The 14,843-nt window shown below is 42.5% G+C and overlaps 1 protein-coding gene across 2 annotated transcripts in view; it reads left to right on the forward strand.

The window, feature by feature from the left end:
• TTC21A (tetratricopeptide repeat domain 21A) overlaps positions 1 to 14,843 on the forward strand; it is a 74,640-nt gene that overhangs the window by 5,479 nt on the left and 54,318 nt on the right. For both annotated transcript variants that reach the window (XM_075212170.1, XM_075212171.1), the window contains exons 5-8: positions 6,121 to 6,287; positions 7,463 to 7,579; positions 10,295 to 10,452; positions 13,957 to 14,041. In XM_075212170.1, coding sequence (XP_075068271.1) covers positions 6,121 to 6,287; positions 7,463 to 7,579; positions 10,295 to 10,452; positions 13,957 to 14,041 — 527 coding nt within the window. The remainder of the gene's footprint in view (positions 1 to 6,120; positions 6,288 to 7,462; positions 7,580 to 10,294; positions 10,453 to 13,956; positions 14,042 to 14,843) is intronic.

The raw sequence follows: 14,843 nt of genomic DNA on the forward strand, positions 1-14,843 counted from the left end.
TTTCACAGACTCTCCTGCTCTCTCCTACCTGTTCTTGTCACTTTCACCACCTGTGGCTGCAGGTTTATTTAGTTGCGGCTTGTCTGGATCCTGGAATGTTGGGGGCCCTATTTGGAAAAAAATGGGTACATTTAGAAAATTACAGCCAGCCCCGGCATCAAATTTAATAGTACCCACGATTGATAATTAGGCCTTCCTCCAGCCCCAACATTATTATAATAGTATTTACATTTAATAAATAAACCTATTTCCCTCCCTCCAAACAGCCCCAGCAATAAATTAATAGTATTTACATTTCAGAAATATACCTTTCTCTTTTATCCATCTGGAGGACACCTCTTAACCATGGGGTTGAGTAGGGTAGAGCGGAGTTTGGCACCTCAATAGTTAATTTTCAAGCTGCCGACAGGCCCCTGCCCCTGCCAGCCCCCACGGGAACTCAGTTTAATGGGCACCTGCCCAAGGAGTTGAGCTGAAGATTAAAGAATCCCTTCCTTACGCTAGTGGAGTGTTATTTGGTCCAGAATTGGACTCCATGAATACGCAGGCAACTCGAGGAAAGACTACCTTTTTGCCTGTCAATACTTCAAAGTCTAGGACTCCGAGGTTTAGTTCCTTCAGACAGCCCTTTCGAGGAGGCGTGTCTGGCAGAGGTCAGACAGTTAGATCAAGATCTTCTGGAGGTAGGAGACAATCTTTTTGGGGAAGATCATCTACATCCTCCTCTTCTGGACGCCTCTCCCCCAAGCTTCCGGATAAACCGGCAGCATGACGCCCACCCTCCTCTGTTGGAGGCGGGGGGGAGTAGGGGGACGTCTGCTGCTGTTCAGAGATCAGTGGGCAGAGTCACCCGGAGACGGATGGATTCAGGGAATCATAACAAGAGGTTACATGATAGATTTGGTGGGGCCAGCTCCTCACAGGTTTTTTGTAACCAGTTTACCCCGACATCCACACAAAAGACAGGCAATGCTCCACTGTGTCTATTCGCTTCTTTCACAGGGAGTTATTGTAGAGGTTACGGAGGTTCAAAGGAAGCAGGGGTTTTATGCCAACCTCTTTTTGGTCCAAAAGCCGGATGGCTTGTTCAGGCCAGTATTGAACCTCAAGCAGTTAAATCTTCACCTGCGGGTAATTTCTTTTCGGATGGAATCTCTGAGGTCGGTCATCAACGTTCTGTAGGCGGGTCAGTTCATGGTGTCGATAGACATCAAGGACGGCTACCTCCATGTTCCAGTCTGGAAGGGGCATCGGCCTCTTCTCAGATTCATGGTGGGATTGACTCACTATCAGTTCAGGGCTCTTCCATTCAGGCTTGCAACAGCCCCAAGGGTGTTTACAAAGATTATGGCGATAATGGCGGCTTTTCTTCATGCCAGAGGGGTGCAAATAGTGACCTATCTGGACGATTTGTTAATAAAAGCTGCGTCAGCGCAATTGTTGGAACAACATCTTCAATTTACCATTCAGGTTCTGGAGAGACATGGTTAGCTCCTGAACCGCCCGAAGTTGATACCTTGTCAAAGGATGTCATTCCTGGGACTAATAATGGACACAGCATGTCAGAAGGTTTTTCTTCCAGAGGACAAGATAAGGTCCCTGCAAGAGGTGACAAACAGGGTTCTGTCCTGCAGGAGGCCGTCGGTCCTTCTGTGCATGAAACTGTTAGGAAAGATGGTGGCGTCTGTCGAAACTCTTCCTTACAGCAGAATCCACTCTCTGTGTTTTTAATGGGACATGTTGAAGAAAAGGACAGGGTCCTATCTGAAGTTAGATCGTCAGCTGGTGTTGTTATCCCCGGAGGCGAGACAGTCTCTCAGATGGTGGCTTGTGAGAGACAATCTGATGGAAGGCAGGTCCTTTGCTCCGTGGTCTTGGATCTTAGTGTCCACGGACGCCAGTCTCAGAGGGTGGAGGGCAGTGGCCCTTCACCTGAGACTAAAAGGACTTTGGTCAGTGCAGGAACTTGCTCTTCACATAAATGTTCTAGAATTGATGACCATGTTGAGAGCATTGCAGGGAGCACAGTTCGTCCTGCAGGGATTATCGATTCGCATTCTGTCTGACAATGCCACGGCAGTGTTGTACATAAACAGGCAAGGAGGCACCAGGAGTGCAGGAGCAATGGAAGTGACATTTCAGATTTTAGCTTGGGCCGAAAAATACGTTCCCGCGCCGTCAACAGTATTTATTCCAGGAATTCAGTACTGGCAAGCGGACCATCTAAGCCGGCACAATGTTCTGTCGGGAGAATGGGCTCTTCATTCGGAAGTTTTTCAGTTGTTGGTAAACAGATGGGAACTTTCGGATCGAGATCTGATGGCATTGTGTCTCGACAGGAAGGTTCCAGAGTTTTGCGCAAGGGCAAGAGATCCACTGGCAGGTTAGGTTACCTGTTTCCTCCCATATCAATGATTCCCAGGGTCCTTTGGAGAGTCAAGCAGGGAGGTCGGCCAGTCATTCTGGTGGCTCCAGCTTGGCCAAGAAGAGTCTGGTTTCCATAAATTCTTCTTATGGCAGTAGGTCCGGGTCTTCGGTTACCTCTTTGGAAAGATCTTCTAATTCAGGGACCATTCTTACATCAGGAACTAACCCGACTGAATTTAACGGCATGGCTTTTGAGGCCAGTCTGTGGAAATCCAGATGGTTCTCTTTGAGGCTAATTGATACTCTCATCAAAGCTAGGAAGCCAGTTTTGGCTCGAATTTACCACTGTATCTGGCGTACATATATAAAATGATGTAGGAATAAGGTCTGCAGTTCAGAGTCGTTTCATCTTGCTAGGTTTCTTGCGTTTCTACAAGATGGCTTGGATGGAGGTCTTCGATTAGGATCTCTAAAGGTTCAGGTGTTGGCACGTTCTGTGTATTTTCACAGACGTTTGGCTGAGATTCCGGATGTTAAGACTTTCTTACAGGGAGTTCTTCATATCCAACCTCCCTATGTTCCACCAACAGCTCCTTGGGATCTTAATTTGGTCCTTAATATGCTGCAGCAGCCTCCGTTCGAACCGTTACAGTGGGAGTTACGGTTCTTAATTTGGAAGGTGGTTTTCCTACTTGCTATTGCCTCAGCTCGGAGGGTGTCTGAGCTGGGGGCTTAGTCTTGTCGTGAACCTTATCTGGTCTTTCATGATGATAGAGCAGTTCTAAGAACAGTTCCATCATTCCTTCCTAAGGTGGTGTCTGGTTTCCATGTAAACCAGGAGATAGTTGTTCCTGTGTTCACAGAGAATCCTCAGGCATCCGGAACAGGGAACATGAGATTTTTGGATGTGGTTAGGGCTCTACGAATTTATGTCAAGAGAACTGAAAAGATTCGTAGGAGACATTCTTTATTTATCTTGTTTGATTTCTCTAGACGTGGTTGGCCAGCGTCTAAACAATCTATTGCTAGGTGGCTTACCCTGACTATTAAGCAAGCTTATGTCAGTGCTAACCGTCCTGTGCCGGAGAGTATTGTTGCACATTCTACCCGTTCGGTGGTGCTGTCCTGGGCTGCGCGAAATGGGGCCTCAGCGGATCAGTTATGCAGAGCAGCCACCTGGTCCTCGGTCCATACTTTCACAAAATTCTACCAATTCAATGTATTTGCGTCATCGACACCTCATTTGGCCATAGTGCTCTATGTGCTGGGCTTAAGGGGGCTGCTTTAGTAGGTCCCCATGGTTAAGCAGTGTCCCCCAGATGGATGAAAGAGAAAAGAGGATTTGTACTTACGATTAATCGGTATCTCTGATTCCATCTGGGGCACACTGCGATCCCTCCCTTCTGCTTTCTTCTGTGTGTTCTTGGTTGATTGGCCTATCTTCCTGGGGCTTTTTTAATCAAACTGAGTTCCTGTGGTGGTTGGCAGGGGGAGGGGCCTGTCGGCAGCTTGGAAATTAACTATTTAGGTGCCAAACTCCTCCCTACCCTACTCAACCCCATGGTTAATCAGTGTCCCCCAGATGGAATCAGAGAAACCGATTTATCGTAAGTATAAATCCTCTTATTTCCTGTAGCCATCACTGCCATTAAATAATTCATAGGCACATTTAGTAAAGAGACCTCATTCTCCCCAAACTCACCCCCACATTCAGTAGCCCCCAAACCACCCCAACTTAAATTAGTAGTCCCCACTATTAAATTGCCCCACCATCACCTCACAAACAAAATTGCACCCATTAATTAGCCACCACCTACCTCACACTACATTGCCAAAAGCCCCCTGTGCCATCACCAACACACACATTGCCACAAGCCCCCTTTTCTATCACACACACATTACTGTGCCCCTTCATCACCACGCTGTGCCCCCTTATGATCACATTGCGCCCTCCATGCTGCTTTTCCCCCCTTCACCTGGCCCCCCATCACCACACTGTGCTATGCTGTTCCCCCCCCGACTTCATTACACTGTGCCATCCTACCCCCTCTCCTTCATCACTGTGTCATGCTGCCCCCCCTCTCTATAACTGCACCATCCTGCCATCCCTCTCCATCGCTGGGCCATGCTGACCCCCCCCCCTCTACTTCATCACTCGGTGCCTTTCTACTGCCCCCCCTTTTTTCCTCTTTCTGTGCCTTTCTCTCCCCCCCCCTTTTTCCTTATACTGTGCCTTTCTCTCCCCCCCCTTTTTCCTCATACTGTACCCCCCTTTTTCATCATACTATGCCTCTCTCCCCCCTTTTTCATCATACTGTGCCTCCCCCCTCCTTTTCTATTACTGAGTCCCCCCCTTTTTGAATCATACTGTGCCTCTCCCCCCCCTCTTTTTCATCATAATGTGCCTCTCTCTCCCCCTATTTGATCATACTGTGCCTCCCCCCTTTTTCATCATACTGTGCCTCCGCCCCTTTTTCATCATACTGTGCCTCTCTCCCCCCTCTTTTTCATAATAATGTGCCTCTCTCTCCCCCTTTTTGATCATACTGTGCCTCCCCACCTTTTTCATCATACTGTGCCTCCGCCCCTTTTTCATCATACTGTGTCTCTCTCCCCCCCTTTTTCATCATACTGTGCCTCTCCCCCCCCCCTTTTTCATCATACTGTGCCTCCCCCTTTTTCATCATACTGTGCCTCTCACCCCCCTTTTTTCTCATATTGTGCCTCTCTCCCCCCCTTTTTCATCATACTGTGCCTCTGCCCCCCTTTTTCATCATACTATGCCTCTACCCCCTTTTTCCTCATACTGTGCCTCTCTCTCCCCCTTTTTCATCATACTGTGCCTCCCCCTCTTTTTCATCATACTGTGCCTCCCGCCCTTTTTCATCATACTGTGTCTCTCTTCCCCCCTTTTTCATCATACTGTGCCTCTCCCCCCCCCTTTTTTCCTCATACTGTGCCTTTCTCCCCTGTCTTTCCTCACACTGTGCTTTTCTGCTTTCCTTCCTTCTTTTGCTTACCTTTGTATTATCTCCTTTCTTCTGTTCTCTTTTCTTTTCTCCTGTCTTCTCTCTTCTTGCTTCTTTCTTGGTCCTCTCTGCGCCGCTCCTCACTGAATGTTGGGCGTGACTTGATGACGCCACGCCTGACATTCAACGTAAACAGAGCAGAGAGGAAGGAGCAGGGATGCCGGTGAAGCGATCATGTGACTATATTTTTTTTGTTTTACTACCATACTCCCCCCACACCAGTGAAGGGACGGACCCTTAATAATAAAAATATCCAAAAAGAAAAATTAAGTTTAAAAAATACAAAAAACAAAACGTGGGCAGTGAGGTCCAGGCCTTCTGGCATGCCCTAGTAATTAGTACACGCCACCCCCTCTCGGCAGCCCTGATTGCAGGGAATATATTCCTTTTCTTATCAATCTGCCTCATACTGATCAATAGAACAGTGAAGATTCCCACAGGTCAAACACAATTTTTTATAATCAGACCCCAGAACTTGAATTGTCCAAACACCGTAGCTAGAAGTTATACCACCCAGTTAAAATATTGCTTCCTCTACAGCTATATTTTGAATACCTTGAGATACATAAAAAATACACATGTAAGACTGCATATTTTCGACTGTATTTTTATGCTTACATTCAAGATATAAAAATGTGTCAGGCTCTAAATCAGGCTCTTGGTGTCTAAACCTGCAATTTTTATTTTCACTGAATAAGTCTTTTGTATTTGAAATTTCTTACAGATCGTGATGCAATTTCTGAGTTAGAAAGAAAATTAAAACAAAGTCGGAAATCAGCAGGGCCTAAAGCCTTATACTATGCTGGCTTGTTCTTGTGGGTGCTTGGTAGAAGTGACAAGGCCCAGGAGTACATTGATAGGATGTTAAAAATGTCCAACAAGTCAAGTGAGGTATGTATTGAAGCAGGTTCTCGCCTGTTAGTTCAGACTTTAACCAGTGGTTGAATCACGTTATTTATCATTAATGACAAGAAGGCTCAGGAGCAGTGCTATGTACCCCTCCTGAAAAAGGTATCACATGATTAGATGTGAGTATCATGTGATCAGTTTACATCCAATCATATAACAACCACAGTTCAGCCAGGCACGCCACACTGCTGCCTATCTTCATAGCCAATCATGTTAAATTATACAATTAAGCTGTGGGTACCCATCTCATTTAAATTAGCCACAGAATGTCATTTGGCATGATTCCAATCAAAGCAAACAGATGATGATGACAACACACAAAAGCTGACGGTGTGTTAGATAATAACTGACTTGCTTCCGGCTAGGGGATATAGAGGGGATGGATGCTGCAGGCACCCCTGTAACCCATAGTTCCAGTGTCACCCAATGGACTTCGAGAAAAGAATTTAACTTGGGTACAGAAATTTCATTGTTGGTGGAATTATTTTTAAACAGACATTTTAAGGGTGCTATTCTGTTAAAATAACACATAGCAACAACAAAGGCGGCACACACAAAAAAACATGTTACTTGACATTACTTGACATTTTCCGTACCAATACGCTTTAAATCCACTCATGTTAAATTTTTAGCTACCTACCTGCTTTACTATTTAACACCACAGCTATATTTTGTTCTTTGTCTGCCCACCTAAAAATCACAGGAAGACCCTACAAGGAAAATTGCAAATACAATAAGCAGTTATACTTTATAGAAAAAGGCCTAAAACCAATTGAACAGCACATCTGTGGGAAGTCTTTTCCCTCATTATTAATTGCAGGTATCCAGGGCAACTTTAAATACTGTACAAACTGTAATCATTTCTAGAACATGCACTCAATCTATTTCTTCAACACAACACATCTATCAGTTTTGTTGTGATGGCCATAGCAGTCTGTAATAAGTCTCAAGCCAAGCATCTTAGCCTTGAGAGTGTATGTAATTGCCAATTCTAATGGATGTTCAGCGGGTCTTAACATATTTCAATTTGGAAAAATCAATTACATTTTTTTTAAACTGATTTTCTTTTCTTGAGTCAAAAATAAATGGAGCAACAAATATTTAGTAGAATCAAGTCTTTTATTTTGAAGACGGCTGACATCTGTGTATTCTTTCAGGGCTTGGTGCTGAAAGGATGGCTGCATTTAACTCCTGGGACCTCTGTTGCAAAATGTGTTAAATATTTTGATGAAGGAACTCAAGACAATAACAACTTATTTGGACTTATTGGAAAGGTACATGGCTTGCTTAATTGTGTTCTGTCATCATTTTAAAATGCTACTCTGCTTTATAATGCTTCTTATTCTCCTGTATCAGCTATATAAAATAGATGAAATTAAAGAACTGATAAAGTAGTTGCTCTATGCTGTGCTCAAAGAGAAATTATAATGTTTTCATTATCTGGATTACAACTACAAACACTACATTAATTAGCCATTTGTGTAACCAAGGCATAGAAAACAGCCTTATGCGAGTACTGTAATGCACAGAAGAGGAGTCCTCAAATGTTTCACTAGACCTAATATATTAATTACCAGTAAGAACTATACCCACGCCTCATTTATATAACGTTCACTGAGATATGTCTTCAAACAAATACTTTAGTTTGTCCTATGCATATACACTGGAATGTAGATAGTAAAATATTTTTGGTGCCTCTTACCATTTTAATAATGGTTGGCCTCTATGTACATGTGAAAAAATATGTTATACATGCTAGCTCAGGAGTGCTCTCCACATTTCCTCTCTATTTCCGCCTCTGTAGGTCTATCTTACTATTCCAAGCAGGTCTCAACAGTGAGACCCACCTCCAAGTTTGAGAACTACTGCCACTGACAACAGTGCTAACTATGCATATAGCCTAAAAGTGCGAATGCAAGGGTGAATTATTATTATTATTGTTATTATCATATATTTATATAACGCCACTAATTCCGCAGCGCTGTACAGAGAACTCACTCACATCAGTCTTTGCCCCATTGGGGCTTACAGTCTAAATTCCCTAACACACACAGACACACACACTAGGGTCAATTTGTTAGCAGCCAATTAACCTACTAGTATGTTTTTGGAGTGTGGGAGGAAACCAGAGCACTTGGAGGAAACCCACGCAAACACGGGGAGAACATACAAACTCCTCACAGATAAGGCCATGGTTGGGAATTGAACTCATGACCCCAGTGCTGTAAGGCAGAAGTGCTAGCCACTTGGCCACCGTGCTGCCCAAATTCAGATGCTTGCCAACCAGATATGTGGTCTGATTCATGTCCGAATACAACTTGTATGTCAATTGCGTTTTTTATAAAGAGCATGTAACTTTAGTGTCGTTCCGGCCATATACCAGTCCAAGTGTATCTCAAGCTATGTTTATAATTGAATCTGGGTGTAAGCATGCTCTGCCTAAACAGTACTTTCTGCACTTAGACACACAAAACAGACTGCAATATATGTGCAAACATTTATTTGATCATAAAAGAAAATAACAACTCCTAACAGTATAATCATTTATAATTATTATCATATATATATATATATATATATATATATATATATATATATATATGTGTGTGTGTATATATAGTTTTTTTATATTAATTACATAAATAAAGATTATATCAATACGTACAGTGGGTCTTATTACCATATCTTTGTTGCATATTGTTCTGTGATAGCTGCTGGCACACATATGTGTAATTTTTAAATCAAAGACTATGCAGTGGCAGTTATCACTATCAGCTTTTACATCAGCCCTGTAGTGGGTGCAAAACATACGAGTGAAAACAAGTGTACTTACGACAAACACAGGGCTTGAATCAGCCGCATCTGCTTTAGAATGTCCTTACTGTACATTGCCTATGTTAGTCCGTCCTTCCCTCCCCTTCTCTCAAGTCGCAGACAGGTGTAAGAGTCATTTGCATTCAGACATGAATTGCATGCAATTGTATTCATTGGCGTAATGCCTGTTTCTGGGACAAATATGAATCAGACCCATGGTGACCAAATTAGATGGAGAGCTAATCAGCTGGATCAAAGGGGACCCAGTCGGTCAGGTCAACTAATAACCGCACATACGGGCATATTATATTTATCAGTCAAAATTATATTTATGCAACTCAGGTCAATATGTGATCAGTAGGATTGTTGGTCATTTTAGGCCCACATAATCGGATTGGCAACTTTTAATGTGGTTTAGTCCATTGACGTCAAAAAGCTTACATGTACCCCAATACTTTGTGCAGCATAGACTAGTAGCATAGCCATAGTCATAGGTGGCAAGCATTGCTGCCTCACAGCTCAGGCCCATTGGTTTAATTCTCACCAGGACACTATCTGTGTTGATTTTGTATGCTCACTGCAAGTTTATATGGGTTTCCTCTGAGTGCTTTGGTTTCCTCCCATAGTCATGTTTTACGGTAATTGGCTGCTGATCTAGTGTGTGCATGTATGTGTGAGCATTTAAACTATAAGCTCCAGAGGGGTCACGGACTGATGTGAATGATTAAAATATACATAGTATGGTAGCACTATATAAATAAACAATAATAATAATAATAATAATAATAATTATGCAGTGCAAAGCCTAGCCAATGTGCCAAAATTCTGTTTATTTTATTTATTCAAGTATTTTAATCCTTAAAGTTCAAATGTATCTGTCACCTACAGGCAGGAGAGGCAGTCGTTCCGTGGTCTTAGTCAATACTAGAAGTTTATGCTCGACTGACTCCTAGTGAAATGTTGGCTGCATATTCATGAATATTGGGTTAAACCATAGAATGGCTTCTTTCACTCTGTGTATGTAACAGATACACTTAATTTGAATATAATGATTGTATATTCTTAATAATTGTTTTATTTGCAAGGGGACCATTAGTTCCCTAATCTGAATCTCAGTATTGTTTTTGATATGTTTCCTTTTTGTCTAGTTAACTTTGCCATTTTTTTCTCGGCAGGCTGAATGTTTTTTGATGCAAAAGAATTTTTCTGGAGCCCTGGATATAATTAATCAGATAATTGTAAGCTTTCCTAAATTCACAACAGCACTTACTTTAAAGATGAAATATGCTCTAGCGCAGCAAGACTGGGACCAAAGCCTTGAAATAGCACAACGGTAAGAAGAAAATAAAAAATTGTGTGGGGGATACTGGGGTATAGTGGTGGCTGTAGGAGCTAGAGCACTTTAAGAGATTCTTCAATGAAGTCAGATCTTCTTCCCCTCTGTACTCACCAGCCAGGATCTTGCTGTGCGCTTTTTAAGTGGTGCTGCCAAATTTTGGATATTTTTCATTTATTTATTTATTTATTTTCTTTTACTATTTTCTTTTATTTAGATTTAGTTAGATGTGGCTACCGTGACAGTCATCTGATTCAGTGTCAAAACAGGGTAGCTCTTACTGCCACCCCACATTAGCCTAAGAATTTGGCCCCGGAGAAGGGTAACAGGTAGCAACTCGTGCAGCTGCTGCCTGAATCAGCAGCACTCTGGGAGCTGCAGCTGTGTTTAGACAGACTTCTCTCCCCCCTTCAGTGGAGCCTGAGAGGAGTCTTGTCCTGTGGTCCATACCAGAATCGGGGCTGGCTATGTAGAGCCTCTGGTGCAGGTGAAAAGGGACAGATGAGGGGTTGTTCTATAAGTCCTCTCACCACATTTTCAAAACAACCATTGTAAGCTAACTGGCGCTGGACCCAGTAAAGAGAGGAGCTTATGATTTGAATTTGAATGTCCTCCTTAGCGCGCTTTTTCTCTCACAGGTAAACCTGCCTAAACCTGACAAGGTTCTGAGAAACAGCAACGTCTCCTCTATATCTCCTACCAAAGTGAAGTAATAGAGTGTGATTATTTCATGCTGTTTATTTGATTTCTGGTGTCCACTATCCACTTTATTATCACTTTTTTTTTTAGACCTGTTCCCCGTGTATGCCTCCCAGGTGGTAGCGCTTGGGCCAAAGTTTGGGCAAGTCGGTTCAGAACTTGGTGAAGCTTTATTCATCTTTAGAGAGAATGATCTTCCTAGGTTTTCTTTTTGACACCATTCGACAGAGTTTTCTTAGCCAAAGAGAAGATTCTCATATTACAGAGATTAATATGATCTCTGCTGGCTTTCAGACGGATCTCTGTTCATTCAGGCATGAATGTCCTAGGACAGATGATGCCATAAATCACACCATCACTTATCGAATCAATTCATCAGCTTGTCCCCAAAGAAGCATTTGTCACTCTATTGGTGGCTCAGGACCGACAATCCCAATAGAGGTTGTCCTATCACATTTTGGCTACTAGGCTATTATAACACCAGACTCCAGTCTTCAGGGCTGTGTGACAATGACCCTTTAGTGCTGCATTCAGGGGTTATGGTCGTGGACAGTGTCAAAGTTACCAATCAATCTTCTGGAGCTAAGAGCGGTTAAAATGCTTTTGTGAAAGCTCAACCATTTCTAAGAGAAAAAACGATAAAGATTCTATTCTGTAATGCCACAGTGGTGGCATACATCAAGCACCATAAAGGCACACTGATGATGAGGAAAGTCAAAGGGATAATGAGTTGCGCGGAACTAAATGTACCAGACATCTTAGCATTATTCATCCCAGAGTGGAGAACTGGGAAGCAGACTCTCTCAGCAGGAGTGCTCTTCATCCCCAGGTATTTGTAAAAATAGTAGCAAAATATGGTCAACCGACATGATGTCATCTAGGTGGAAACACAAAATTACACTGGTATTGTTCACAGACAAGAGGCTTAAATGTGTTTCTAGTAGAAGCAATGTTGGTTTCTTGGAATTTCCAACTTCTTTACCTATTCCTTCTGGTTCTAATGCTAACAAGAAGATTGGCCAAGATTATGGTACTCATTGATTTTAAAAATGAAAAAGGGACCATCATGGCATCTTCCGCTAAGATGGGAACTATTAAATGAGAGACCTACATCAGGATTTACTTTAGCTTTAACTCCGTGGCTATTGAAGCCATGATCCTCAAGGCTAAAGGTCTCTTGGATAACATGGTGGAAACCATACTGAAAGCTAAAAAAACATCTTTGGCAAAGAACTACCATAGACTATGGTAGTATATATCTTATTGCGAACAGAAGGGATTCTCAACCTGTACGGAACTAGCAAAAAAGATATCTAGGATAGTATGAAGATACACAGTGTAGTAAGCATAAAATCTCTGACAATAGAAAGTCACTGGTAATGCAGAAGTTTCTCTCTCACTGATTCACAATAAGAAACAGTCTAAACAGTCTATAAAAAGCAGTCTGAAAGTAAGTACTTTAGTATGTAACTGTAGTAGAGCTACCTGTGAGTAGCGTACTGCAGATGCAGGAGATGTTTGTAAACCAAGCTGTGCCTAAAAACACTATAAACAGAAGCCAGAGTCAGAAACCAGCACCAATGGAAATGCAGAGCCAGGGATCAGAGGTCACCCTAATGCAGAGACAGGGGTCAGGATCCAGAAGTCACTGTAATGCAGAGCTTGGGACCAGGAGTCAGGAACCAACTAGAGTGGAAGGTACAGGACCAGGAAGCTAGCGTATAAATGTTATCACCAGCAATATGAAGCTTTACAGATGTGGACCTTCCTCAGTAGGTGTCACGGTCCGGAGTCTGGATAGGAGCCCATTGGCAGGGAGGAAGGCTGGCTAATAGGAGATGAGATGGAAGAGGTCAAACACGCCGAGTTCAGTACACAGAGGGGCGTAGAAGTCCAAAGGTTGAGGCAGAAGCGTAGTGGAGGGCAAGCCGAGGTCGGTACACGTGTAGTAGATGCGGGTAGACAGGAACAGCAACAGGAGCTAGATCACAGGCACAGAGCATAATAATCAGGCACTGGAGACAGGAACTGGCGAGGCTTTTATAGGAAGTCAAGGGGTGGAGCCAAGGCATGCTGGAAGATCAGGAGATTACTGGAACTGATCTAGAACACCGAATATAGGCAAGGAACTGTCCAGCAGCCAGAATAGCTCAGTCAGCAGAGCAGCAGTCCACGGAGGCAGAAGCCCTGGGTTCCAATCCTGACAGTAGGATTAAGCATTGGCCACACCTTCAACAGTAACTGATCCACTGATAAGCCTCAGATGTCAAGAAAGCAACCAAGATGAACCAGAACACTGGCAACATGCATATGGACATACCAAACCCAGAAAGGAGGAAAGCGATCACATGTTATCATATGCAAATCCTAACATGGGCACTCCAGAAAGAGGATCAACAATCAAAGGCGCTAGTTATAGAGCGCTCCCTCCCATAGGGGCTGATTTGGAAACTCCCCATAGTTTCAGGGTCCCCCAATGGATGTAAGAGAAAAAGGTATTTTTGTATTTACAGTAAATCCTTTTCTCGAAGTCCATTGGAGGACACTAGATGTCCACCCAATTTTCACTAGGGTTTTGCACTTTATATGACTTAAAATGCATGATGGTAGGGGACTACATTGTCCTCATGGGTTATACTACTACGTATCACTAATATCAATTGTGCTATTAATGATTCCTCTTATATAAGAATTAGTAACATCAGATTTACAATAGGACACATTGCTGAATTTAAGAGAACGGGATGGTATTTATATAGTCCCGTCAAAGTGTAAAACTAATTTGAATGTTTATTTTTGTAGAATCTTATCAATAGAAAGGAATAATATTGATGCTCTTCAGATGCTGGTAATTCATTGCCTCACAAGAGAAGGAAATGTACTCAAGGTTGGTATTGTTCATTGCCCCGGATTTACTTTGAAAAAACAAGTTTGAGGCTTCATACATATGGTCAACCAATCCAAGCAATTAAAGCACATTTAACACGCTCCAATAAAACGTAATAAATGCTCTCTGGCACTGGGAATAAAAAAAAAGTGGATGATCATGTACACACTTTCTGATAAGCTTCACTTAGTATCAATGTTGCTTCTGCAAACATTGACATTTGGTACAATATAATGTAGACCTATGGTAATACATAATACATTATATGATGCAGGGAAACTTTGATAACAAACTTGTAATGCTATGTTACAGTGAGACATTGTTGGAAGTCATTAAAAAAAAAAGTGCTGGGTGTAAATAATGTAGTCACAGTTGCATCTGTTTTCTGTCGTTTTATTTATAGTAATCATTCTTTACATATTAGCTATGGATGTAGAACCACTACCTAATCAGTTTATTCTGTGTATAAGCTTATGTGGTGGGATCTTGGAGCCTACAACCACGTGAAGAGTTGAGGGACCATGGTAGAAATAAAATAAGTCACAATTTTGACATATGACTGGAGGTAGGGGGTCTCCTCGGTTTTACCTGGAGCAGTGTGGGGCCTCAAAGAACTCTTACAAGCAATGTGGGGCCCCCAATAACTCTAACAAGCATACCTTGGTAAAAAAAAAAAAAGAAAGAAAAGAAACGTATACTGTCACAAACACCCTTTTTATTAGTTGTTTTAGTAATTTAAACTACTAGTTGCTGACCCTCATTTTATCCATTGCCAGTCAGTGTCTTTGTTGCTGATCTTTAT

This window comes from Mixophyes fleayi, chromosome 5 (assembly GCF_038048845.1).
Source record: "Mixophyes fleayi isolate aMixFle1 chromosome 5, aMixFle1.hap1, whole genome shotgun sequence".
Taxonomy (NCBI): Eukaryota; Metazoa; Chordata; class Amphibia; order Anura; family Limnodynastidae; genus Mixophyes; species Mixophyes fleayi.